Raw genomic sequence first — 26,684 nt, 5'->3', positions numbered from 1 at the left:
GGCATATAAGAACCAATTTTTCTTCTTCTTAAGTCATATCAGGGCTCTCTCAGCCTCACCTCCCTCACAGGGTGTCTGTTGTGGGGAGAGGAAAGGGAAGGAGATTGGAAGCCTCTTTGAGACTCCTTCAGGTAATGAAAAGTGAGGTATAAAAAACCAACTCTTCTTCTTGTGGTTCTTCTTTTTCACAGTTTTCTGTTTCCTGTGTTTCAGATTTCCCTCGTAAAGTATATCCATTTCTCAATATCATTTACGCATCCTTTAAATGAGCATATTTGATAGGTAGCATATATGCATATGACATATACTGTACATACATACTATATAAATGGCACATAAAAACCAGCCAAATGCATCTGTGATTGAAATGAATGTTTAAACAAAAAACCCTCAAATCTAGCAGAAAGCAACAAACTGAAAACTAGCAACAAAAACTTAATTAAAAAAAAAATTAAGTAGAGAGCATTCGTTCATTCCCCGCGAATCCAAATATTACCTTACTGGCACCAAAGAAGGCCAAATATAGCTGATGTGTGTGTATGGTGTGTGTGTGTGTGTGTATGTGTGTGTGGAAATTACACCTCATAAGTCTTCTGCTTTTTAGTTCCTGTCCAGAATGGCCTTTTGTAAAACAGTATAGAAAATAATGTGGGGTTTTTTTTGGGGGGGGGGGAGGACCTCAATTAGCATATTTCCAAATGGTTTTACTGTTACAGCCCTTTGAAGTCTGGCTCGCTGAGCGATTCCCCAAAGTCAAGCACTCTGAAAACAATTAAGAACCAAAGGGGAGGAGGGAGAAAAGCAAGGAATACTGTGGTTAAATTAAGCTGAGAAAGAGTGTGTTGAAATTGTCTAGGGATTAAACAACCCACCAAACCCTGTCAACAGCAGTTCTGCCGTACGGGAGACAGCAAATATAACAACTAGATCTTTTTTTTTTGTAAAGAAAAACATTAAAAGAAATAAATAAAACCGTTAATAAATGAAAATAACTTTGTGGAACATAACGAAACGTAATAAGCCACCAGATCTGCCCATTTTAGGGCAGTGCGCGTTCAGTGTTTAAAACGGGTCTCCGTTTTATTTCCTACATTGTGTATTTCTAAAGTGATAAACAATCTGCTTTAAGTGGTATTCTCCTTTGATGTTAAAAGCAAGGTTTTTTTTTTGTTTTTATTTCCTCCCCTTGTTTGGTAAATATCAACGTGTTTGAGATTCCTTCAGATAATGAAAAGTGGGGTATAAAAAACCCCACAAGGACTTTGTTCAGTGTGATGCAGGAGAACAAATTTTAAAAGGAATTGTTACAAAAAAACATTTCAAGAGTACAAGAAGGACGCATCCTTCTCTAAGAAGCCACGGCAAGAGAAAACCCTTCTTAGGATTTGAATCAAAGCTGGCTTTTATTTATGGGTTTAAAATATGTCCAGTTCCCCCACTGAAATATTCTCAAGATGGCTACGGGTTTCAATGAAAAACCATAAAAAACCTACCAAAGCTGGTAGCCCCTAAAATAGATGAGAACTTTTGAAAAAAGTATTTGCTTATTTATTTTGTTATATTCTGCTACTCTTCCCAATGGGGACCCAAAGGTGCTGTGAGGTAAATTTAGCTGAAAGTGTGTGACAAGGTTTTTATGTGATATACACCAGTGGTCCCCAACCTTTCTGAAGCTGGGGACCGGCAGGGCATCGAGCCGCGGCCGCACGGGCCATGCCCGCGCATGTGCGCAGGTGCCATGCATGGCCGATTTCGGCCACGCATGGCGCATTCACGCACACGCGGCCCGATGCACGGGCGCGGCCCAGCCCTGATTCCCTCTCTCTGCCCTCCCACAGTAAGAAGCTTCTCGGGCCGCAAGCTTGCGGCCCGGGAAGTTTTTTACTGCGGGGAGGGCAGGTAGAGGGAGCTGCGGCCCGGCACCATAGCCTTCGCGGCCCGACACCGGGCTGCGGCCCGCTGGTTGGGGACCACTGATATACACCACCATGAGATCGCTGGGCCGAGAAGGGAGGTCTTATCAATCAAATTATACCTACCTATGTGCCTATATAAAGTAACCCAGGCTTACAGGTAAAAATACTCATGTAATCTTACAAAATATAAAGCACTCATCACAATAAAGAAGACTTAATAAGAATCATTTAGTAGTAAAGAATACATTCAGTTTTCCAATCTCTCCTCAACAATGAAGCTCAATGAAAGTGGGCCGATCAATCTCTCTTTCAATCTCATGTACTTTGCTAAATTGTTATATAAAAATGTATTTAGACATTACGGATTCAATTTTGAGGAATTTCCCCCTGAAACTTGCATGGGCCTCTGTGCAAATCCAAGTCTGAGTCCAGCTGTTGAGACCAACAATGCTTTATTCAAGGTGTTGGAATACAATCAACAAGTTATTTGGAGCAGGCCTACCTTGTAGGGCTGGTTGTTGTAAACTACAAAGTCCTGGTTATATGCTCAGCAGAGACACCCAGGCCTATTATTCACAGTCGCTGAAACGGCGGCATGGAGAACGCAGAGGAGGAAGAAGCGAAGCAAACCGCTTATGCACGGGACGGAACGCAACGGCGGCAAAACCCAGAGTATCCGATTATACACACGGCTACTCTGGAGCTGCTTCTGGTTGTGCCCTGGTCCCAGGAAGCTCCACTTTCTTCCACATCTCGCTAACACAGCATTTTCGGCAGCATACGTTGAGTCTGTGCCCGGTTGCCGTCTGCAGTGTGCATAATTGGTGATTTTAGCCGCCGCTATTCCACCCCGAAAGCGGACCTTCCACTCCGTGCATAATGGGCCCCAGTGGATGCTTCACAAACGTACATTAGGAATTGTGGCCTCAACTGTTGTGCTGTGTATAGTTTACACTTATGGGAATTGTAGTCCATGGGCATCTGGAGGACCACAGGTTGACAACCCCTGGTGTAATGCACTTTTGCTACACTTTCGTGGCTGGATTTTCCTGTGCGGAACAGGAAAATCTGCATCTAAATTGCATTGAAAGTGCATTATCCAATGTGCACGTTAACAGCTTTCACTTCCAAGACCTGAGGAGATCTTCCTAGCCTGGGCCGTCCAGTTTATGGCTGGGAAAGGTACAAAGCAGCATAAACTTGAACATGGGAATTGTAGTCCATGGGCATCTGGAGGACCACAGGTTGACAACCCCTGGTGTAATGCACTTTTGCTACACTTTCGTGGCTGGATTTTCCTGTGCGGAACAGGAAAATCTGCATCTAAATTGCATTGAAAGTGCATTATCCAATGTGCACGTTAACAGCTTTCACTTCCAAGACCTGAGGAGATCTTCCTAGCCTGGGCCGTCCAGTTTATGGCTGGGAAAGGTACAAAGCAGCATAAACTTGAAAATTTTGGAAATCGTTTTGCGTCGCCTCTTGTTTAAGCAGGCCTGAACTTGTCCTTCTCCACCCGCTCAATGAATCTGAAACAGGAGCATGGCAAATGTACGTTTTAATCCAGCCTTTGCTCTTTTTCCCCCCCCTGTATTTGAAGGAGGGGGAGGGAAACAGTTCAAAGAAGAAACATTTTTAAAACCCAGTTAACGTGATTGCAGTTGGAAAACGGTTTCTCTTCTCTTGCTGTGAGCGCAGAGCAGACTTGGAATGCCCTCCTTTCAAATGGAAGAGGAAACAAATACCGGAGCCAAACGGCGAGAATTTAAAAAAATACCTTTTCCATATATCCCTGTCTCAACGCAAAATAATGCTAAATGCATACGAGAAAGTTCAGGCAGGAGCCAAGAATGATGAGAACAAAGTCCCTGGGGCGGGAACATAACCAGAGTGGACATAGATGAAGGAGCCAGGAAAGGAGATGAAATACAAATAGGGAGATGTGTCCAAATGAGAAACATTACTTAAAAACGGGCAGCATCATTAACACCTCCATCACTTGACTGGGCGGCCCACCAGGCGATGGCTCCCCTGTTGCTTACATCGGACGTTCTTCAGCTGCAATCCAGGGACTGTGGATTTCCAGAGCACACTGAAGATATCCGAAGACTTCCTTTGACCTGAGAGAGCCAAGGCCAGCCTGCTCCCCACCGCCTCCCGCCCCATCATTACCTTCTTTAGGGGAAAGGCAAAGTGCTTTACACACTCATCCCCTTTTCTCCTATTGGCTATAAGTGGCTGGAATGCACCGTCAAAGGCCATTTCCCACCAATTTCTTCCTGGATGGCCTCTTGCATGGCTGCAGTGGCTGCTCACGAAGCTGTTTGTTTTGTGGTCACCAGAGGAATTCCCTACCCTGGATTGTCAGTAGGGCTTCCAGGCCCCTGGTGGGAATGGTGGATTTCATGCCTCCAGGTCCCATTACCACTGCTACTCAAAGTGGCAGCAGATGAAAATCTTTAAAAAACAAAACACCCACCGTGCTGGAAGTTTTTACAGGAAGTGGCAGAAGGTAGCTCTAGGAATCACCAGAAACTCCATGGTTTTACCATAGAGTTTCCAACCATTCCTAGAGCTACCCTTTGCTACTTGTTCTTCTTTTTAACCAGAAGTGGTGCTGTATTTGGTGCCATGCCCCCCCCCCCAATGGCTTCGCCTACAACCCTTCCACAGTTTGCCAAGCACTATCTGGCAATCTTAATTGTCAGTGGGAGAATATTTTGATGGGGACACACACCCCTTTCCCTATTACAGCTCTATCCCAATCGGCTCAGATCCCTGTGATTCATGCTCACCCTACTGCGGATGAAAAGGTGAACTCAGTCGGCTGAGATCTAGACCCGAGAGGGCTCTTGTACACTTAAGCCTTCCATAAAAGGGGAGAAGAACTGTTTCTGCTCTCATACCTGCAGCCTGGTGACCTGACAACCTCAAGTGGGCAAAGTGGACACGGGATGAGGGTACTCAATCTCACATATCGATCTGCACTAACTAGCCTGCTCTGTGGCCGCAGGCATGGAGTAAAAGGTAACAAGTGAAGCAGCCCTAAGGGAACCGCAAAACAAAAAAAAGCTTTGGTTAAACCACACTGCATCATTCCACTGCCCCAAAGGGTAAATTTGCAGGCAGCATTAGCATTTTCCAGCATGGAGTGTTTCTCAAGAAGGATACATAACATTAGCTATACAGGGCACCTTGCGTTTGTCCCCCATTTTGCAAAGCTGGTAATCCTTCCACATTTGCCTTTCATGTTTACTCATTAGATAGCAACTTGGGGGGTGGGATGAGTCAGAAAATACAGGAGCCCCGGGAGAGAAAGAAAGCATTGGCTTAGCTGCTCTGATGTGACGGAATGTTCAAAAAACAAATGACTCGGACCAAAGGTATCAGCAACGTAATGTTGATAAACAGCAAGGCTTCTGTGAGGCAAGTGAAAGGTCAATTTGGCTAGGAAGCACCTCACACGGGAGAAAGTGAATGCCAGGCACTTAAAGGAAATTGGGAAGGATAAGAGATAGCAGTAATGAAAGGACGTATTAAGGAAAGGGTGTGCAAGGGCGCTAGGCTGCAAGACTATAGGAAGATACGATAAGATCATCCTCACCCAAGGCAGCAGCACAAATTTGGTTTGCCCTCTTGTTGCATCTCTAGTCAACCAAAGGGCAGAGCTTCCGAAAGCCTGCTCCGTTCATTTTATTTATTAGCACTCCGTGTGTTCGGCTCTTAAGCAGGCCACAGCTGGAGAAAAGCAATCCACAAGGGCTAGCAAGGAATTTGGGGCCAAGTACCTGAACTGGTTGACTCCTAGGCCGATGACGCTAGAAGGGGCTTGATGGGGCCAGCCACAACCTCGGCCATCCGGGGGACAACCTCTCCAGATACGCAAACCACCAATGTTGAGAATTAGTCAGAAAGGATCGACAAAATCCTGATGCAGACTGAATGTGTTGGGTAAAGGAGTGGAATGTCACAAATACAAGTGACAGTTAACAGGGGAGGGAAGAAACCTGGAAAACTCAAAAAAAAGTTAGCCCTCTGAGAATCCAAGGGGCACAGAGCTCTGCAAGGGACATAGGGCGAGAGACGGTCCCTCAGATATGTCCTTAGCTCAGGCTAAGCAAGGCTAGCTCTTCAGAGCTGCCTAACTTCAATCGATTGCCTTGATCACATGGGAACCTGTACTTTTGGGACACAGAATCCTAGACTTGGAAGGGACCTCTAGGGTCATCTAGTCCAACCCCTCCTGCACAATGCAGGGACATATATTGGGGATCTGCAGTTGCTGTGAGAGTTATTTCATACAAAGGTTTTGATTGGGGTGAAGAAGAATAACGTCTCTTGGCAGGTTGCGGTAAAAGATAAGGCCCCACATAATTGCACCGAGGAAGGTCAGTTGATCTGCAGTTTCTTTGCTATTAAAGCCCAAGATTCTGCAAGCAAGCAGTCTTGAGGGTTTTTTTTATTATAAGACTCTTTAAGCGAGGCATATCAATTGAAGTTGTACATAGACTTTATTATGTTGACTTTGGTCCATTAGATAGGAATTTCCTTTTCTGTGTAACTTCAGTCCCGGAATTATGCCACAAACTGCTAGACCAGGGGTAGTCAAACTGCGGCCCTTCAGATACCCATGGACTACAACTCCCATGAGCCACTTCCAGCAAACGCTGGCAGGGGCTCATGGGAATTGTAGTCCATGGACATCTGGAGGGCTGCAGTTTGACTACCCCTGTGCTAGACCATACGAGACCCCATAAGTTTAAATTTCTGCAAAGGCTGGCAGTCTTCAAGCAAAGGTTGGATGCACACTTTTCTTGGATGCTTTAGGATGCTTAGGGCTGATCCTGCGTTGAGCAGGAGGTTGGACTAGATGGCCTGTATGGTCCCTTCCAACTCTATGATTCTGTGATTTAAGAACTATCCAGGGGGTGTGGGGTGGAGGGGGCATTGCAGGCCACCCTAGTCCTATCGTACGGACTTCTCTAAAGGATGAAGGCCTTGCACTCTCTAAACTCTCGTAAAAACTCATCTCTCCAAAAGCTTTGGATGCCAAGTTTCTTGACAGCCGATACGAATTCTTTCTATCTCGCTAGCAAAACATCCCCTTCATCAGAGTGAGAAACTATTACTAACGGAGGCTTCTAGCAAAGGCCGGTGTCCAAAAATTTAAAAAGCCAAAGAGGGACATCTAGTGGCAACTCAAAAATCATCCAATTCAGCAAGAAGTAGCATTCTTAGAAGCTTCGCAGGGTGGGGTGGCAGTTAAAGTAAGAACCTACCAAGAGCCCTCTTGGATCAGACCAATGGTCCATCTGATCCATCATTCTGTCTCACACAGTGGCCCTTTACCAGTTCCTCTGGTCAGTCAACAACAGGGGAGGGAGGCCAAGGCCTTCCCCTGATGACAACATAGAGCTGGAAGGGATCTCTAGGGTCATCTAGTCCAACCCCTTGCAGAATGCAAGAAATTCACAACTACCTGCCTACCCACAGTGAACCCAATTCCATGTCCAGATGATGCCCCCCCCCTCCCAAATTTACCAGAATCCCTGGTCAGTCTGGCCTGGAGGAAATTTGCCTTCTGATCCCAACATGGGATCATCATTTCCCTGGTCATGCATTTGCTGGAATTGTAGTCCATAGACATCTGGAGAGCAATAAACTGTGGATGAATCGACATACCACTCACCTCTCCATCCTGACAAGAACCCTGCATAGATTCTTACAGCCAACCCCCAATATGCTTTTATTTGAAAATGGATGCAGATATCAGATGAGGACGGTGGAAACAGTAGGTCTTCTGAGCCAGCGTGGTGTAGAAGAGTGGTGGACTCTAATCTGGAGAACCAGGTTTGATTCCCCACGAAGCTTGCTGGGTTATCTTAGGTCAGTCATAATTCCCTCAGAACTCTCTCAGCCCCAGTTACTTCCAAGGGTTCAAATTTGTAAGATTCAAAACACACAAATTACACATTTAAAAGCACTCAAGAATTAAAATACAAATTTATAAACACACACACATAAATTTGCCTGCTTGAGTCCATAGAACAAGACTCCACATTTTCCCAGACTGAGCTGCACAGAAGGCAGAATCATTTTGCTCTGATGCCTAATCTCAGATTTGAGTCAATTCCATTATCTGAGGTTGGAGTCATGAGGTCATTCCGCCATCTTGTTTTACCTCAAGCTGTGTTCACGTCCAGAGATTATTCTAGAAACATATGCCGCTTGTACTGTTGAAATTAAGGTTCCACACTGTATGGAACCAACCATCTGGTCACCACCAGTATTCTACTCATGTGACAATTATCTTGGAGGCCCTACTTCAATAATAGCACCAAAATTTTATAATTCCCTCCCCAGGGCTATTTGTCCATCTCCATCTGTTTGTGTCTTCCACCAGCAGGTGAACGCTTGTTATGACATTCCAATACTAATTCTCAGCTCTTCTCCATCTGTGTTTACTTATTTGATACCATTGTATTTTAAAAGGCTTTTTCATATCTGAAATGTTTTAATGTTTGCTACCTTCGGAACCCTGAATGGGATGGAAAAGCAGCACAGAAATCTTTGAAGTATGCTGCTCTATGTTGTTCAGAAGACTACGGTATTTCAATTAACCCTGGAATAATTTGCTTCTACTCCCAAGCATGGACAGCATTAAAAGGTCAAGAGATTTGTGGAGGATAGGTCCCTCAACAGCTACTCATGTTGACTAAAGCAGGGTTACCAGCTCCGGAATAGGCAATACCTGGAGATTTCCAGAACGGAGCCAGTGGAGGCCATGGTTGGGCAGGAGAGGGGCCTTGGGTACGATGCCGGTCCTCTTGCTGAAGGAGCTGTTTTTCCCAAAGGAACTCACCTCTGTCGTCTGGCAATCACCTGTAATACCAGGAGGTCTCCAGTATTAAAGGGGACTTCCATCTACAGAGGGAATAAGCATCTGCATACCAGTGACACGTGGAGGTAGCAGGTGGCCTTTGCCTCTCAGACCTGTGTTGGTTGGGTTTCCAGTGGAGCCTATCCTGTGGAATAGGATGCAGGACTTGATATTGCAATTTTGCCATACTGGTTGTTATGGTTTAAGTCAGGGGTAGTCAAACTGCAGCCCTCCAGATGTCCATGGACTACAATTTCCAGGAGCCCCTGCCAGCAAATGCGAATTCCCGCAAAAGCAAACGCTGGCAGGGGCTCCTGGGAATTGTAGTCCATGGACATCTGGAGGGCCGCAGTTTGACTACCCCTGGTTTAAGTGTTATAAAGGTTGAATGTTTCATAATATTGATGCAACGATGCAATATTGATGCATCCCTACTTTCTTCTTGTGTATATATCAGACTATGTTGTAAACCGCCCTGAGCTGAGAGGGAGGGTGGTATAGAAATGGAATGGAATGGAATGGAATGGAATGGAATGGATGGATGGATGGATGGATGGATGGATGGATGGATGGATGGGTGGGTGCGTGGATGGATGGATGGGTGGGTGGGTGGGTGGATGGATGGAGATGGGCCTCTGGCCGAATCCAGACCTCTTGTATTCCTTCACTTGTGCCCATCTGGAAATGCAAAAATATAGACCATCTGTTTGTCCCTCTTTCAGAACAGCTATTGGGCACATGCCAAGAATGGGCAAGAAGGCTGAGAGAAATCTGGTTATTCCATAAGCTCCAAGGACTGTGAAAGCCACAGTACTGAAGCCATGCTATAAGACATTCTGAGCATTATCTTGTTTCTTTGCTTTGTGACAAAGGGATATTAGGCAAAGAAAAATTTTGCTCCCTGATTGTATTCCAACGCTTGGTTACAAACATGTATTTGCATCAAAGTCTCTTTTACAACCGGGCTTGGCGTCGTTTGCGATATCTTATTATTAAGGTAAATATTCTTCAAAGGACTCTTATGATTTGAATCTCTGATTCATTGTGACATTCTATTTGCTCGCTGGAGTTAGAAAAGCCAGGGGGGGAGTGGGGGAATAGTCCAAAAATTCAAATACGTTTTTTTTTTCCTTTTTCACTGTTGTCTTTATTGATTTATGCGTCAAAAAGAGACATCCAGAAATAGCATCTGTAGAAAATTACCATGCGTTCCATACCATCAATAGGGAGTTGTTATACATTAAAAATCTTGAAACATGTACGAAATAGTCATTTTCAGGTGAAGAAAAACATGGAAGAAAAAAGTAAGGGAAAATGTATTTTATTTTTCAACAGAAGCAAGAAAGGGGATCGTATCAATGCTGAATCTGAATTCTGCTGATGTCATTCGGAAACTTAAAAAGAGTGTTCATGGAATGCGAAAAGGAAGAAACCTTTCAAAAACTGCATTTTATGGGGGGAATTCTTTACAACCTAAAGGGTAACATTTGGGGGTCTACCTACAAGGGGCAAATTCACATCGCTACGCCTTATAGCAGCCTTTCTCAACTTGTTTCTTGCTGAGAAACCCCCCAAACCTTCTTCAGGCTTTGAAAAACCCCAGAAGTGGCACGATTGGGCAGAATATGGTTGGGAAGCAGAGCTGTGTGCTCACTCCCCCAGGGTCCCTCCCCTCCGCACCCCCTAGAGGCCCATCATTGGCCATTTGGGGGGAGGGGGGGCGACCTGGCCACATATGGTTAAAAAACAACAGTGTGATAAGAGCAAAATCTGAGTCCAACTAGGAACCATCACAGTGCAGAGATAAGGACCGAGCAAGTTCTACCTACACTGTCATGATGCCTCTCTCACTGTCTGAGAAAGTGCATGCACACGAAAGCTCACACCTAGAATAGAATCATAGAATCATAGAGTTGGAAGGGGCCATACAGGCCATCTAGTCCAACCCCCTGCTCAACGCAGGATCAATAAAAGTTGGTTGGTATGAAAGGTACCATTGGACTCAAATTCTGTTCTGCTCCTTCAGACCAACATGGCTACACACCTGAAGAGTGGGCTAAGGCAAATCACATTGGTGAGAGCATCCATTTCCCATCACAGAGTCAACCAGACAGTGAACAACTTGTATATCATGGAAAAGGTCACAAAGTAGCCCACTCCCCAAGACAATCCTCGGCAGGGCTGGGGAAGAGGTATGAAGTAAGCAATGGTGTGGAAGATCCTAGCCCCGAGGAAAAGGTGGAAATGCCACCAGGCGGTGGTGTAAGAGATGCCACTGATGGAGTAGACCAGTCCGATGAAGGTAAAGGGAACGATGTTCTCCAGATCATTGAGATGGATTCTGGGGAGGAAGCAGAGACGTTTCCCAGGATTTATTTATGGTAGTTTGCATACTTCCCTTTCCCCTGGACGGGCTTGGGGCGGTCAGTTAGCGGAGCGATTAACACAGCGAGGTGGCACAACCTGATTAAAGAGTAGCTGAAAAGTTTATTCAGGAATTGACCTACTTGAAAGTGCAGAGGAGAGACAGACAGAGTTGCGAGCTACATGTCTAGGTTGTGCCACCTCACTGTGCTATTCACTCTTCTAACACAGTTCACTACCTAGAGTCAAACAGCAATGAGACATCATGGTCGTTCAGCCAAACTATCATTGTCCTTTTTAGCCAATGCTCCCCGATTAAAGCAAACCCTCCCCGACTGCTCTTTGCTGAATGGCGGCTTTGACCAGGCGGAGAGCCAGGCTTGATTCCCCGCTCCTTTGCATGCAGCCAGCTGGGTGACCTTGTCCTAGTTCCAGTCCTGCTAGAGCTGTTATCACAAAGGAGTCCTGTTAGCGCTCTGTCAGCCCCTCCTACTTCACAGGGTGCCTCTTGTGTTTTTGTAAACTACACTGAATTCCAGGGGATTGATTGGCTGATTTGACAAAGGATTACCATTGGCTGTATTTGGTTGTGTGACACAGCCTACTGATGTAACAGAATTGATTTTTGCTATATATTCCTTGTCGTGTAAGGAGTTCGTAGTCTGGGGAAGAGTGCCTGCAATCGAAAGCTCACACCCTGAATAAATCTTTGTTGGACCGGAGTCTGATTTTGTTGTGGGGAGAGGAAAGGAAGGTGATGTAAGCCACTTTGAGAGTCCCTTGTGTAGTGAAAAGCAGGGTATAAAGCCCAGCTCTCCTTTTTCTTCTATACAGAAAAGCTAAAGACTTTTCAGTCTAGAGAAAAAGATGGCTAAAGGAAGACCTGACAGAGGTTCAGACGATTATGCAAGGGCCGGAATAAGTGGACAGAGAGAGTGTCTTCTCCTTCTCCTGTGGCAGACGATCATTCGAGGATATTTCTGACCAACATGAGACTAAGCCTTAAGAGGAAAGGCTGAGGGACCAGGGGAATGTTCAGTCTAGAGAAGAGGAAGTTGGGAGGGGCAGTATTGCTCTCTCTTAAAGTATTTGAAAGGCTGCCATCTAGATTAGGGGCAGTCAACCTGTGGTCCTCCAGATGTCCATGGACTACAATTCCCATGAGCCCCTGCCATCATTTGCTGGCAGGGGCTCATGGGAATTGAAGTCCATGGACATCTGGAGGACCACAGGTTGACTATCCCTGATCTAGCTGACGGCAGGGAGGTGTTCCTGTTGGTGGCAGAGGACAGTCCTCACAATCATGGGTTTAAATTACAGGTGGAAAGGTACAAGATGGAGATTAGGGTTAATGTTTGTTCGTTTGTTTTACAATAGGAGTAGTTCACCAGCAGGCTGCCAAGGGGGAGGCGGTGAGCCCCCCCTCGCTGGCAGTTTTCAAGCAGCGGATGGATAAACCCTTGCCAAGGATGCTTTGGGCTGATCCTGCCCTGAGCGGGGGGTTGGACTCGATGGCCTCCACGGCCCCTTCCACCTCTAGGGTTCTAGGCTTTGCACAGACATAAGAAATATTTCTTTACTCAGCAATTCATTGAGCTGTGGGATAGTGACAGCCTGGAGCACAGAGAGCTTGAAAAAAGGGGGTTAGGCAGATTTACGGGGGAGAGGTCCCTCAAGGGCTACTAGCCACAGGGACTGAACAGCACCTCCATGGGTAGAGGAAGCAGAACACTGAATACCAGTAGGGCTGAGGGGCAGTAGCAGGGAAGGCCTCACTATCTGTCCTGGGTTTGTTTGGCCCTCCGGGGGCAACTAGTAGGCTCTTGTGCTAAAGAGGATGCTGGAGTGGGTGGATCTACAAGCAAACTGCCCAGAGCCGTAGGGAAGGGCGATATAAAAGTCTAAATAAATACATACATCAAATAAATAATCGCTGGTCTGATCCAGCAGGCTACTCTTATGCACCTCCACCCGAGACCCCCGGAAAGCAGCTGCCAGTCAGAGTAGACAATAAGGACCTTGATAAACTAAAGGGCTCACTCAGTCAAAAGCACCTTCCTAAGTTTGTGGTGAAAGGCAGATGGACCTTGGGGGGGTGTGGGGGGGCTGGGGAGAAACGTTTAAACTGCTTTGGGAGCTCTTCTTCGTCTTCGGGAGCTCGTATTCATCGTTAAAAGCTAACGAAGAAAAGATAAAAGCTGCTCGTGGCTGAATTTCCCCCAAACTCTGCATTATAAAGCGATCAAATTTAGGAGCCCCGTTACGCCTGTTCATAAACCCATAAATCCAGCCAAATGGAAGTGACTCCACAAACAGACTTAATTCTCTACAATAAAAGATTTCTCTCCAGCCTCGGGACAACCCAGACTCTCACAGAAGGGATTCTAATTTGTTGATGAAACTCTAAAGCAGGGGAAGTCAACCTGTGGTCCTCCAGATGTTCATGGACTACAATTCCCATGAGCCCCTGCCAGCAAATGCTGGCAGGGGCTCATGCGAATTGTAGTCCATGAACATCTGGAGGACCACAGGTTGACTTCCCCTGCTCTAAAGCATTATTATACAATTGTACAATCACGACCGTCATCTTTATGCGTACAGAAAAGTTATCTCCGTCAGAATCGCAGTCCTGAGAGTGAAATTGCTGGGAATTTATTTCATTGGTGCGTTGTCCTTCTCCCCAAACAGGGACCCAAAGTGGCTACCAACGTTCTCCCCGTCTTCATTTTGTGCTCACAACAACCCTGTGAGGAAGGTTAAGTGGAGAGAATGTGACTGGCCCAAGGTCACCCAGTGAGCCTCCCTTGCATGCCTAGAGATTTAATTTGATTCCCGGCTTCTCCTCCACATGACGCCAGCTGGGTGACCTTGGGCTCTTCACAGCATGGATAGTGCTGTTCTGACTGAGCAGGAATATCAGGGCTCTCTCAGCCTCACCTCCCTCACAGGGTGTCTGTGGTGGGGAGAGGAAAGGGAAGGCGACTATAAGCCGCTTTGAGACTCCTTCAGGTACAGAAAAGCGGTATATTAAGAACCAACTCCTCTTCTTTATCTTATTTGTTCTCCCAGATACCAGTTTGACTCTCTTCATCAATCCACCATACTGGCTGGATAGCAGGGAGGTCTGTGTAGATTCTCAAACCCCTTCAAACCGATGCCTCCTTTCTTGTCAGTAGAGCCTAACTGTGACCAAAGTCCCCTGGATTACCTGCGTATGCGCTCCACATCTGGATCAGTCCGCAAATACTTTTTCGCCTGCTCCCCCTTCCCGACTGAGGCCACATCTTCCATGTTCGCAAATGCCTACGTGCGAGAAGAGTACAATTCCGCAGAGCTTGTAAGACACAGTGATTCCGCCAGGCCTGCGGTTGAGGCCTAAATTTATAGCCTGCATTGAGTCTTTGGAGGAAGGCGCGCTATAAATTTAATTAATTATATTGATATACCGCTTTGGTTAATTAACAGATAATAACAAAACCACCTGATCTTTTGGCTTTTCCATCATAATCGACCAGCCAATCTCAATAGGCCATCTTTATGAGCCCCCTCTTTTTCTCACATGATAGGAGAGGGGGCAACTGTTTAATATCTATTTTAATAGTATAATGCAGAGATTCCAAACTAGGGGTACTGCGGGAGTTCCGGGAAAGGTCCATGGCATTTCCCCTACACCGGGATGGGGATGGAGGGAGTCCTTGATGCTCAGATTAACAGCAGGCCGAGTGCTGAACTTAAAAACTCTCTCTGCTTCTGTCCATGTTATCCAGGGATCGTGCCAACATTCTGTGGGCACCAAAATTTAGCGAATGCTGGCAGGGGCTTCTGGGAATTGTAGTCCATGGACATCTGGAGGGCCGCAGTTTGACTACCCCTGCCTTAAACTCTATGCCCAATTGTTTGCCCCCTAGAAGAACTAGTTGATTTGATTTGATTCCTGGATGCTAGTCTAGATGGATCACACAGGTCTAATCCAGTAAGGTTCCTCTTATTTTATGTTACTACATATACATTGTATGATTTTTAACAGCAACAGACATGAAACGTATGTTATCTGTATGCGTGATATGAGCATAATGTTGATTTATCAAGGTCAAACGTAGCGGAGGGGGGAGTGCGTGCTCACATAGGAAATATTTAGTACAAGGACACAGAAAATAACATGAAAAGAGTCCACAATCCATATAAAGGACATTGAAACAGCAATTTTGTCAATCAAAATAACAAGAATCAGAAATTCGAGAGAGATCCCTTGTGATTTATAAGCATGCAAAGCCCGTACGTCAGGAAGCGAATCCATCTAAAAGCTCACTGTGTGTTTAGGTCATTAATGGCTCCACTTATTGCCTCAAATCTGAATTGTAATGCCGCCACTCCAGAATGCACACAATGCCATGAGAGTCATGAGTTCAGGTTTGCTTTTGTTCCAGACCCGGGGGTGGGGGGAGATGGCAGGGTTCAGAATGCCGCATACCTCCACTGTGAATAGCTCTAATGCATGGGTCTCCACGTGCTGCCCATGGGCAACTACCACCACCTTCCCTGGCTCCTGTGAAGTGTTTTCAAAAAGGAGGTGGGGGCAGGGGGAATCTTCTGCCCAGCCATGCTTCTGATTGTATGGATTCTTTAAGACATTGCTTTGGTGGCTGCTGCCACCACAACCCAAGGCTCTTCACTGTGGTGCGGCCATTTTGTGGCTGGCTCCGCCTCCTATGGCAGCCATTTTGAGGTAGCCATGTTGGGTCTATGCCCACTATGCTGGGTCAGAATGACAAAAGTGCCCACCTACTGAGAAAGGTTGGGGGCCTCTGCCCCAATGCAAAAAATCCACAGTGCAGTTATCCAAGGTTTGTGTGACCATAAACTCTCCGAGGTATGCATAATTCAAATTCAAATTTATTTGATACAGCACTGTGGCCAGATAAAACAGATAGCGAGAAAAAACATTTCACAGTAAAAAATTGCAAAATCAGGGAGCCAGTATAAAATTTAAAATATATAAAATTGTATAATTGATGCGTACATTATAAAAAATGCATAATTCATGCCGTCCAAGTAATGAATGTTGAGGAATAAAAGACTAGAATGTTATGAACGAGCTAATATATGGGATCCTGGTGTTGTGAAAACACCATGCAAAGCAGGAAAGCCAAATCTTATGCAGAAGTTCCCTGTTTCAATCCCCGGCAGCTCCAGTTAAAAGGACCAGGTACAGAGGATGTGAAAGGCCTCCTGGCCTGAGACCATGGAGGGCCACCGACAGTCTGAGTAGGCTATACTGTGATGGACCAATGACCTGATACAATATAAGGCAACTTCACATATGAGACTCCACCCCCGGTCATGGGAGGCGGCTTGTTCTGTGGGACTCTCTAATCACGAGGAGTGTGGAAAACAAATAGCAGAGTGTTCAAATGTGCATAAAGCCACCATCAGAGGAGGCACTGTGTGAGTTAAAGCACAGAGCGATGCACCAACGGAACCAGGGGGCAGGAATTTTTTTAGAGATCCTTGCGTCTAACCTCACTATCCCGCCCAGAAGTCCTAACGCAGCCTGGCCTTTGAATGAAGGCCCCACTACATGACATTCATGAGCACATTGGTTTCCAAGGTGTAAACTGCACGGAGCTTTTATTCCAACCCCAGATCGATTCAGTCCCTGCCCTCTACACAATATGCGATTTCCGTTTGGATTTTGAGCAATTTTAATTTTCCTTCTGCAGCAAGAAGGATTGATCCGGAGTGACCCTACCTTTATTGTGTGATATCTCAGACTGCTTTTAAGCATGAATATCCAGCTTGGGAAAGAAAGCTCCGGATTGGGAAAGAAAGCTCCGTGATAGAGAACCTCTGATAGGCTACACCTGGTCATGTGACATGCTTGCCTTAAAGGAGAAGCCCCTAATTTCTCTCAACTTCTGTTGGTCCTGGATTTTTCCTCCCTCCTCTGCCTTTTTCGATCCTCTCCCCCCCCTCCCTTCAAGAAAAGAAAGAAAGAGGCTTGGCTCCCCCCACCTTCTGAGCCTCCCTAACCACGTGCAGAAGACTTTCCTGTTTCAATGGGGAGGGGGGGGGAGGAAGAATCGAGTTCAAAGTGATCTGAATTCAACAGGATTGACAATGGAATAAAGAAAGTAAGTGCAGACTCTGCCCAGCCCTCACTGTGCCCCCCCCCCGGTCCACCACAAGGTTATCACAGGGTATCACGAGGCCCCAAACATCCCCAGAGACACCTCCCCCCGCACTGAAAGGCCCTTCCCTCTACAAACGCATCCTGCCTCATTTACGCACTGTATCCCAAGGCAACTTCATGTTCTCTTCTATAAAAACCTTGACCCAGTAGACAGAAAATCCTATCCCTGAGGTCGCCAGAACCCCACTAACTTGAGAGGGATGCCTCTTACCTTATTCTTCATTCGGTAGAATCCCGTCAAGGCACTCATCAGCATCATTTTTATCGTGAGGATGATCATACACTTGACATAAACCAGAATCACCTCTATGTCGATGACTTCCATAAGATCGAGCACCATCTTGGCAGCTTGTTGGAAGACCTGGAATAGAAAGGAAGGGCAGCAAAAATCACGGGACATTAATCGGGGGGCAGCGGCATTTTTCTACGATCCCTCAGTTGAAAGCACAAGCAAGCATCCTCTTTGCTAGATAATTTATGTCGCTTTTTTTTTTTTAAGCCAATCGTTCCAACCCTTTTACGAGAAGCTCAGGACAAGGCACATGGCTCTTTTCTTCCTCGGCTATATTCCCACAGGCAGGTCAGGCTGAAAGAAAATGACCAGCCCATATGCAATCAGTTTCAGGACAAGCGGAGATTTGGGACCATACCCCCCCCCCCAATTACCTTGGGGGTCTGCTCAGCTGGTCTAAATAGTCTTCTCATGCCTTAGGGTTAGCAGGTCTGAGTTGGAAAAAGCTGGAGATTTTTGGAAATGAAGCCTAAGGAGGGTGGGTATTGAGGAAACTAGGGACTTCCATATAGCCCAATGCCATCAAATCCATCTCCCAAGGTTGCCATTTTCTCGCTGGGAGCTGATCTCAGTCACCGGGAAATCTGCTGTCATAGCAGATATCCAGCTACAACCTGGAGGTCGCCCACCTCTGAACCCATGGATTTAACAGTCATGTTTGTGAACAGTCATGTTTGTGAGACAAATACTGTCGAAGGGTGGCTCGTTCCAATAATGCAGACTCTAGCGTAGGACAGGAGAATGGCGTACGTCGATTTATTTATTTATTTATTTATTTATTTATTTATTTATAGGCCGCCCCTTCTCACAAGTGGGCTTTGGGCCAGTTTACAACACGAATTTGCATGTTCAATAAACATGATAAAACACTATCAAACATTCATAAGGCTTTGTCATTTCCAACTGGCAATTTTCTGATTCTCAGTAGTGAGGTATTCCTAAGGAAGCCCAAAATAGGGGGAAGGGATATGGACAGGAGAGGGGACCACAGAATCATAGAGATGGAAAGGATCATCTAGTCCAGTGGTCCCCAACCCTCGGTCCGGGGACCGGGACTGGGCCGTGGATCAGTTGGTACCAGGCTGCGGCTCTTCCTCGTCCTCCTCCCCGGCTGCTGCCTCAGGGGCTGCCCTACCACTCTGCTGCCAGCTCACCTTTGGTGCTCTCCAGCGGCCACCATGGCTGGGGCTCCCCCTCGGTGTGGCGACATCCCTCGGCAAAAGACTACCCCCCCCCCCAGGCCTCAGTAAAATTGTCAAGCGTTGACCGGTCCCCGGAAATAAAAAGGTTGGGGACCACTGATCTAGTTCAATGTAGGATCAGCCTAAAGCATCCTTGGTAAGTATCTGTCCAGCCGCTGCTTGAAGACCACCAGTGAAGGTGAGCTCACCACCTGCTTTGGAAGCCGATTTCACTGCTGAGCTAATCTGACTGTGAAATTATTTTTCCCCTGATATCTAGCCAATATCATTCTACACATTGTGTAAATAGTTGTTTCCATATCCCCCTGACCTCAACCACAGGCCTGATGGAAGTCCACAAAGGGAAAGAAAGGGAGACATTTAGTTCAACCTAAGTAAATTAAGTTTGACCATTTTCTTGTATTTTTTGGTTTACCGGTCTGCGTTTTGATGATTTATTAAAAGACCCAGAGGAGAGAGTCTTTCGTCAGCTTTTTTCATTTTGTTGGGGGAACCCAGCTGGAGGACGGCAGCCTTAGTGGCCTGCCCTACCCAGTTTAGACCCCCATGTCCCTGTCATTCCATTGAGTGGAGACCATGAAGGTGTCAACACAGTTCTTGAAAGTGAACTCAGACCTAGCTTTATCCATGAGACCAAACTTCAAAGCGAAACAAGACAGAAGCAGGTTACACGGCATTCTACATGATAAAATAAGAAGCATGAGAAACACAAGGACAGGTGTTCGCATGGGTTTTATGAAGATATCACACCCCTCTGGACAATGCGGTGTAGCAGAAAGCCGCTGAGACAAAGGTCCACCCACAAAACTTGAAAGAATCAGGAAAAGAAATAAAGAATGTGAACCAAAGCCGCAAGACAATGAGGGATTTTAAAATTGTTTTAAGGTTGTTTCCTTGGTCAAGCTACCCCAAGCTATATATCCCTGCACATTGTACCCAGGCTATGACCATAAACAGGCTTCCTCAACCAGGGTTTCATGAAACCATGGGGTTTCTTCACAGCCCTGGGAGGGTTTCCTGAATGGGTGGGAGTTAATTGATTTAGAATCATAGAATCATAGAGTTGGAAGGGGCCATACAGGCCATCTAATCCAACCCCCAGCCCAAAGCATCCTAAAGCATCCAAGAAAGGTGTGTATCCAACCTTTGCTTGAAGACTGCCAGTGAGGGGGAGCTCACCGCCTCCTTAGGCAGCCTATTCCACTGCTGAACTACTCTGACTGTGAATTTTTTCCCCTGATATATATATATTTTTTAAATGTGTTAAACTTTTATTGGCTGACATTACCATGTATGATCATGTATGGTCATATTGACCTCCCTCCCAAAATGGCCAACGATGTGGCGGGAAGGGGAGGGGCCCCTGGTGGCCATGTACATTTTTAACCTTTTGACCTTGGAGGAGCCCCTGAAATATTTCACAGGCCTTTAGGAGCCCCAGAACCAGGCTGGAAGTGATGTCAGCTGGCCACACCTCCAACGAGGACCGAGGGAGGAGAGAAAGGAGGCGGTTTGAGGCAGGAGTCCGCACTCTTTCAGGGTCCGCACTCTTTAACAAGCATAATAACCACATGAGAACGCCACCCCCCATGTCAATGGAAGCGGCCGTTTCCCAGCTTTCATGGCAACGCGAGGAATAAAGAGCCAGTTTGGTGTAGTGATTAGGAATGTGGACTTCTAATCTGGCATGCCAGGTTCGATTCTGCACTCCTCCACATGCAGCCAGCTGGATGATTTTGGGCTCGCCATGGCGCGGATAAAGCTGTTCTGAACGAGCAGTGATATCAGGGCCCTGTGGGGTGGGTGAGGCTGAGAGAGCGCTGATATTACTGCCCGGTCAGAACAGAGAGAAACCTGGGTCAAGCAACTCCACCCGTTTGCCTAACAGAGACAACCGCTGGCAGCCAAGCATGACAACATGTAGCGATTGCAACACGACATAAGATCAATACGCTGAAAGAGAGATTATCTATCATCGTTCCGTCTTAATGTCAAACGCCCATCCCAGCCAGGAACCCGAAGGCTGAGTGAGAAAATATACAAACTGCAAATATTTATTAGTACAGGCACATTAAGAATATTAAAAACATTAGAACATAATCTGAGTCGTCGTAATTCTGCATGTACAGTCCTAACGGTTGCTCATGGCTTGACCATAGGCAAGGGATGCTCAAGCAGGGATTCCTGGGCCTATTCTGCACACAATAGGTAATGCACTTTCAATGCACTTTAGAAGTAGATTTTCCTGTTCTGCACTGGAAAATCCAGCTGCCAAAGCACATTGAAAGTGCATTATCCTTTGTGCGCAGACTAGGCCCTGGACCTTGGAAGCCTGCAGGAGCTCCAGAGGGAGAGTGCATCCTCATATATAAACCAAAAGAAACCAAGCTGGGTTTTTCTGAAGACTTGTGCAGCTCCGTGGGAAATTTTAATTAAAAAAAATGTATCAACTTCATTTGCACCCCAACCCGAAGCAATTTCTACGGTCCTCTGCTGTATTTCAACCTCATAACAACCCTGTGAGTTTTTAGGCTGAGAGTCTGTGATATCCAGGTGGCCAAACTGCAGCTCTCCAGATGCCCATGGACTACAATTACCATGAGCCCCTGCTGCTAGGCTGAGAGTGCGTGACATCAGGGGTGGCCAAACCGCGGCTCTCCAGATGTCCATGGACTACAATTACCATGAGCCCCTGCTGCTAGGCTGAGAGTGCGTGACATCAGGGGTGGCCAAACTGCGGCTCTCCAGATGTCCATGGACTACAATTACCATGAGCTCCTGCTGCTAGGCTGAGAGTGTGACACATCAGAGGTGGTCAAACTGTGGCTCTCGAGAGGCCCATGGACTACAGGTGCCAGCAGGGGCTCATGGTAATTGTAGTCCATGGGTATCTGGAGAGCCAGTTTGGCCACCCCTGGCCGGCCTCTACATCTGCTTTGACCACAGAGTGCATAATTTTTCTCCCTCTGCTTGACAGAAGCATGCTTATTTTTTAATGCAATTCACTCCATCTTACTCACATCAAAGCAGAAACTTTCTCTCCCCGCCCCTCCTTCGAAAGCAAACGCATGCACAAATTAGCTCCATTCACTTGAAATTTGCTTTGGACGTCTCGGGCACTTAATGAGTCAATCTCCGTTCAATTTTATTTTTAATAACCACAGGCGTGTTGGAGGGATTTGCATCAAAATACCACCCTGCTGGCCTACGGAGAGTTTACGCGGGAGAAGCGGCTCGGCTTCATTTTTAAGGTGGTCCATGGGAGCCATGCGGCCGCCCTCCACCCCAGTCTTTTACTCCAAAGCAAACCAGAGCTTGCAAAACAGGAATGGCAAAATCTCATTCCAGGCCCAGCCCCGGTCAAAATGCCTGAACGGCTTTATACATCCTGCAGGCTTGCAGAGAGAACTTCGACCCTTTCCGACAGCCAGGCCTAACCCAGCATGAACGTCACCCAAAGGGCACTGTCCAGGTCTAGTAATACTGGGATTGGGAAATACCTGCAAACTTGGGGGTGGAGCTGAGAATCGGCGTTATTCGGGGTAGGGCAGGACTTCAGTGGAGTATAATGCTAGAGGTAGTCAAACTGCGGTCCTCCAGATATCCATGGACTACAATTCCCATGAGCCCCTGTCAGCATTTGCTGGCAGGGGCTCATGGGAATTGTAGTCCATGGACATCTGGAGGACCGCAGTTTGACTACCCCTGTCCACCCTCCCAAGCACCTATTTTCTCCAGGGGAACAGATCTCTTCAGTTTTAGAGACAAACTATAATTCCAGGGGATCCCCGGGTCTCACCTGGAGGCTGGCATCCTTGAGTGTTAAGTCTTGCTTTTCTCAGCCTAAAGCAGTTCACAGGCATTCCACTAGGAAGCCTTGCCAAGAACCCTGCAAGGCAGGCCGCTGTTGGCAAGCAATAGGGTTGTAAGTGTCCTGCATAGGGGGTGGGACTAGGTGACCCAGGAGGTCCCTTCCAGCTCTATGATTCTATTCTATGACAGTTTCAGGAGCGAATAACATTACATAACGGGGAGGCCTTTGTAAAAATAAACCAAACAGGGGTTGCACAGAGGAGAGGCAAGCACAACGGATCCCTGACTGTGCAGGAATGGGCTTAAACCCCTTCCCCACCACCACCCTGCACCCTATTTCATCACTCCGGCCTATGATTTGCAGTCAGTTGGGAAAGCACGGATCGCACGGCTTGCCTTCCTAACTCCCCGGAGGCCAAGAGCAGGTGGGGTGCGGCGGGTGCAGCCCAGAAACAGGCCTGGAAGAGTTCCTCCCTCCCCCCGGGAAAAGGGCCCTGATCCTGTGCGAGCTCTTCGCTCCAGATTTCCTGCCGCCCCTACACACTCAAACCCAGGACCCGCGACAGTCTAGTGCAGGGATGGGCAAACTTCGGCCCTCCAGATGTTCATGGACTACAATTCCCATGAAGCCCTGCCAGCAAGGGCTCATAGGAATTGTAGTCCATGGACATCTGGAGGGCCACAGTTTGCCCACCCCGGGGACCGCAAACCCGAGTCGAAGCTGTAGCCCTTGTGCAATCGCCACTGGTCCTGCCTTTCCTCCCCCTCCAAAAACCGAACAACCCCCTCCCCCATAACCCTGAAAAGCTAGCTCGCTAGCTGCAGGGCTTCTTTCAAATGCAGCCTCTCCAGCCGAAGTGGCGCCTTTCCCGGGGGGGAGAACGTGCGCGACGCTCCTTAGCCCCGCAGCAGGATCCGAAAGGCGGCGATCCACGCCGAGCCCGACTCCGGGGGGGGGGGCGTTTAGGATCGCGGCCTTGGCTCAGGACTACGCTGCAAGGTTCGCTTGCAGCGCAGCCCGCGCCGAAGTTCCCTTTCGCTCCCAAGCAAGAAAAAGTCGTGCAAGGAAGTTCAACCGGGAGGGGGGGAGCGACACGGAGCACTTTCTCTTTCTACCCCCCCCCCCGGCCCGCTTGCAAACTTTCCTGCCGGCCTTTTGCACAGACCGCGCGCGATTTTTTGCACGGGATCCGACATCGCCACGGAAGCCAACGCACCTTGCGGCTGTTTCCCTTCCCGATCCGCGCACCACGGCTTCGTTTGGGGGTGTGGAGGGGAGGCAAGCTTGCGCCGAGACTTTGCCCCGGCCTGCAGCAATCGGGTCGCTCCCCTTCTCCGGCCCCGGCTCTGCACCGCGCGCCCCACCTCCTCTGGCTTTGCAAAGAGCCTCCCCGGATTACTCCTCCTCCTCCCCTCCTCCTCCTCCCCACTTGGCGGCCGCCCAGCTGGGTCACACCCCCGAAGGCCTCTTGCGACACCCAGGGCTCGCCTTTGCTCTGGTTCTTCCCGTGAAGCCGGAGGCCTCGGCGTTGGAGGCCGCGCCCCAAACTCCACTTGGGTGCGTGCAAGCAAAAGCCCATGCTCAGAATTGAACACTGCTGGACTCAAGGATTATCGCTGTTGTTGTTGTTGTTGTTTGTTGTTGTTGTATGGCTTAAAATTATATCCGTGGGTTCAGAGAGCAGGACATTTCACCTCTTCATTGTACAAAGAATCAAAACACCCAAAAATATAGACAACATCAAACAATAGGAGATTCCTGGCAGCACGCTATTGGTCAGTTTCACTTTGAATTGATCGAATCTGGGATCCAGCCATGAGTTGGCCAATTACATTTACAGCAGTGGTTCTCAACCTGGAGATCGGGACCCCTTTGGGGGTCGAATGACCTTTTCACAGGGGTCGCGGCAGGGCAAGCAGCTTGGCCAGGGAGGCGCCATCCACATGACAGCCTTGCAGGGTAGACCGAGATAGAGCGTTCATCTGTCGGTAAAGGGCAAGAGCAGCATGGTGGGACAAGAGGCAGAACTGAACTGAGAAACCCTGGGGGGGAAGCCAATTTCTATACAATCCTGAACAATGGATCTTTGTGCCATTGGTCAGTTTCGGTTTGATTTCTGTGAAAGAACCCTTACATAATTTTATGGTTGGGGTCCCCACCACATGAGGAACTGCATTAAAAGGTCGCGGCACTAGGAAGGTTGAGAACAACTGATTTATAGGATTTATAGGACCTAAGATTTTTTAAATGGCTGGGCCAAGAGGGGCGGTCTTAGAAATTTAATTATAAATAAATAAAATAAATACACTGTACACATTTGCAGTTTCCACCATGGCTCTGGCGGGCTCAAACTTTGTCTCCTTGTGTCTGTCAGACTTGCCAACTTTTTTTTTTTTTATGGCAGGACAGGTGCAGAGTGCTTTTTAAAGGAAATCGGTAGGCAGCCCTGTAATTTAGTAGGTGTGCAAATAGAAGAAGAAAAGAGGTTCTTATATGCCGCTTTTCTCCACCCAAAGGAGTCTCAGTGTGGCTTCTATTTGCCTTCCCTTTCCTCTCCCCACAACGGACACCCTGTGAGGGAGGGGAGGCTGAGAAAGCTCTGATATTACTGAAGAAGAAGAAGAAGAAGAAGAAGAAGAAGAAGAAGAAGAAGAAGAAGAAGAAGAAGAAGAAGAAGAAGAAGAGTTGGTTCTTATATGCCTCTTTTCTCTACCCGAAGGAGTCTAAAAGCATCTTCCAATCACCTTTCCTCTCCCCACAACAGACACCCTGTGAGGGAGGGGAGGCTGAGAGAGCCCTGATATTATTGAAGAAGAAGAAGAGCTGGTTCCTATATGCCACTTTATATGTTATAGCAGGGGTCTTCAACCCCTGGTCCACGGCCCGGTATCGGGCCGCTAAGGCCATGGTACTGGGCCGCCAGCAGCCGCGCCTGCCTTCCCCCCCCCCGCAGCGAGAGGGGGGGAAGAGGCAGGCGCGGCCGCTGGCATGCCAGCGACGCAAACGCGCACGCGCGGAGCCGCCGCATGTGCATGTTTGCGCCCCTGCTGGCGAAAACGTGCACGTGCGGCTGTTCTGCGCATGCGCGTTAGCGCCACCTAGTGGCGAAAACGCACATGCGTCGCAACTGCGTGTGCATGTTTACGTGCAGCTGCTGTGGCTGGGCCGCCGGCTCTCTCCCACCCTTGGAGGCGGTCCCCGACTACAAGAAGATTGGGGACCACTACATTATAGCATTGTAACACTGTTTTGCAAGACGGAAAGACTGCTTTTTTAAAAAAACTTAGAAACAGCATTGTAATGCGATCACACCTTAAAAAAAAAAAGTTGGGTTTTTCAGAACGGAGGGGGAGGGAGGACAGTGATGAGGAAAGGGGTGTGTCCGAATGACAAAATGGCAGGTGCAGGGAAAAACCTGATTGCATACTTTTACACATCGGCCAGCTTTGAATTTGACCCTGTTAGACCCCACTTCAAAAGATGAAATCGGGTTTTCTGGGGATTCCTTTGCCGTGGGGCAACAGCCCGAAGAAGCAAATTTTAGTTCAGGAATGGACGAAAAAGCCGACCCTTTAAAAATGCAAATCCAAACGATCTCGCCAGTGCGGAAACAGTCCTAGACTTTGCATGCGAACAATTAAAGATCTTCCATCCCATCGCTGCCTCTTTTTAAAAGTTAACTAGCGCTGCACACTGCCTGCTCGGTAGTTAGAAACCGTTCTGGTACAAATGAAAATAGACAAGCCATTGGCGTGATAGTTGCTCTCGAGAGTCTCATTTCGGAAGTCTCAACTGCAGAGAAGAGGCGTCCCGGTTTTAATGGGAAATGGAAAATGCCGTCTCAGCTGCAACCAGCCCCGGAGTTAAATGAACGGATCTCTAAGGATTTGGTACCCCCAACTTTACCCACTTCTTTCCTGAACATTGTGCCGTCGGCCGCAGTGGGAATTCTAATAGGAAGGAAGTTAAATTTGTGCTTTAGGAACCACTGCCGATGTTTAAAGAACTCGTGTGCAGATTTAAGCC

The 26,684-nt window shown here is 47.5% G+C and overlaps 1 protein-coding gene across 1 annotated transcript; it reads right to left on the bottom strand.

The window, feature by feature from the left end:
* Positions 1 to 9,915: 9,915 nt before the first annotated feature.
* MGST1 (microsomal glutathione S-transferase 1) lies at positions 9,916 to 24,058 on the bottom strand. Its single transcript, XM_077340718.1, has 4 exons — positions 23,875 to 24,058; positions 17,562 to 17,711; positions 14,369 to 14,463; positions 9,916 to 11,137 (listed from the first exon to the last, which is right to left on the bottom strand). The coding sequence occupies exons 2-4, from the start codon at positions 17,688 to 17,690 to the stop codon at positions 10,891 to 10,893; spliced, it is 471 nt and encodes a 156-aa protein (XP_077196833.1). The 5' UTR covers positions 17,691 to 17,711; positions 23,875 to 24,058; the 3' UTR covers positions 9,916 to 10,890.
* Between the last annotated feature and the right edge of the window lie 2,626 nt (positions 24,059 to 26,684).

The sequence above is a fragment of the Paroedura picta genome, chromosome 5 (assembly GCF_049243985.1).
Source record: "Paroedura picta isolate Pp20150507F chromosome 5, Ppicta_v3.0, whole genome shotgun sequence".
In the NCBI taxonomy this organism is placed as follows: Eukaryota; Metazoa; Chordata; class Lepidosauria; order Squamata; family Gekkonidae; genus Paroedura; species Paroedura picta.
Note: the sequence above shows the minus strand (reverse complement) of the source record. Positions and strands in the feature narration are given on the sequence as shown.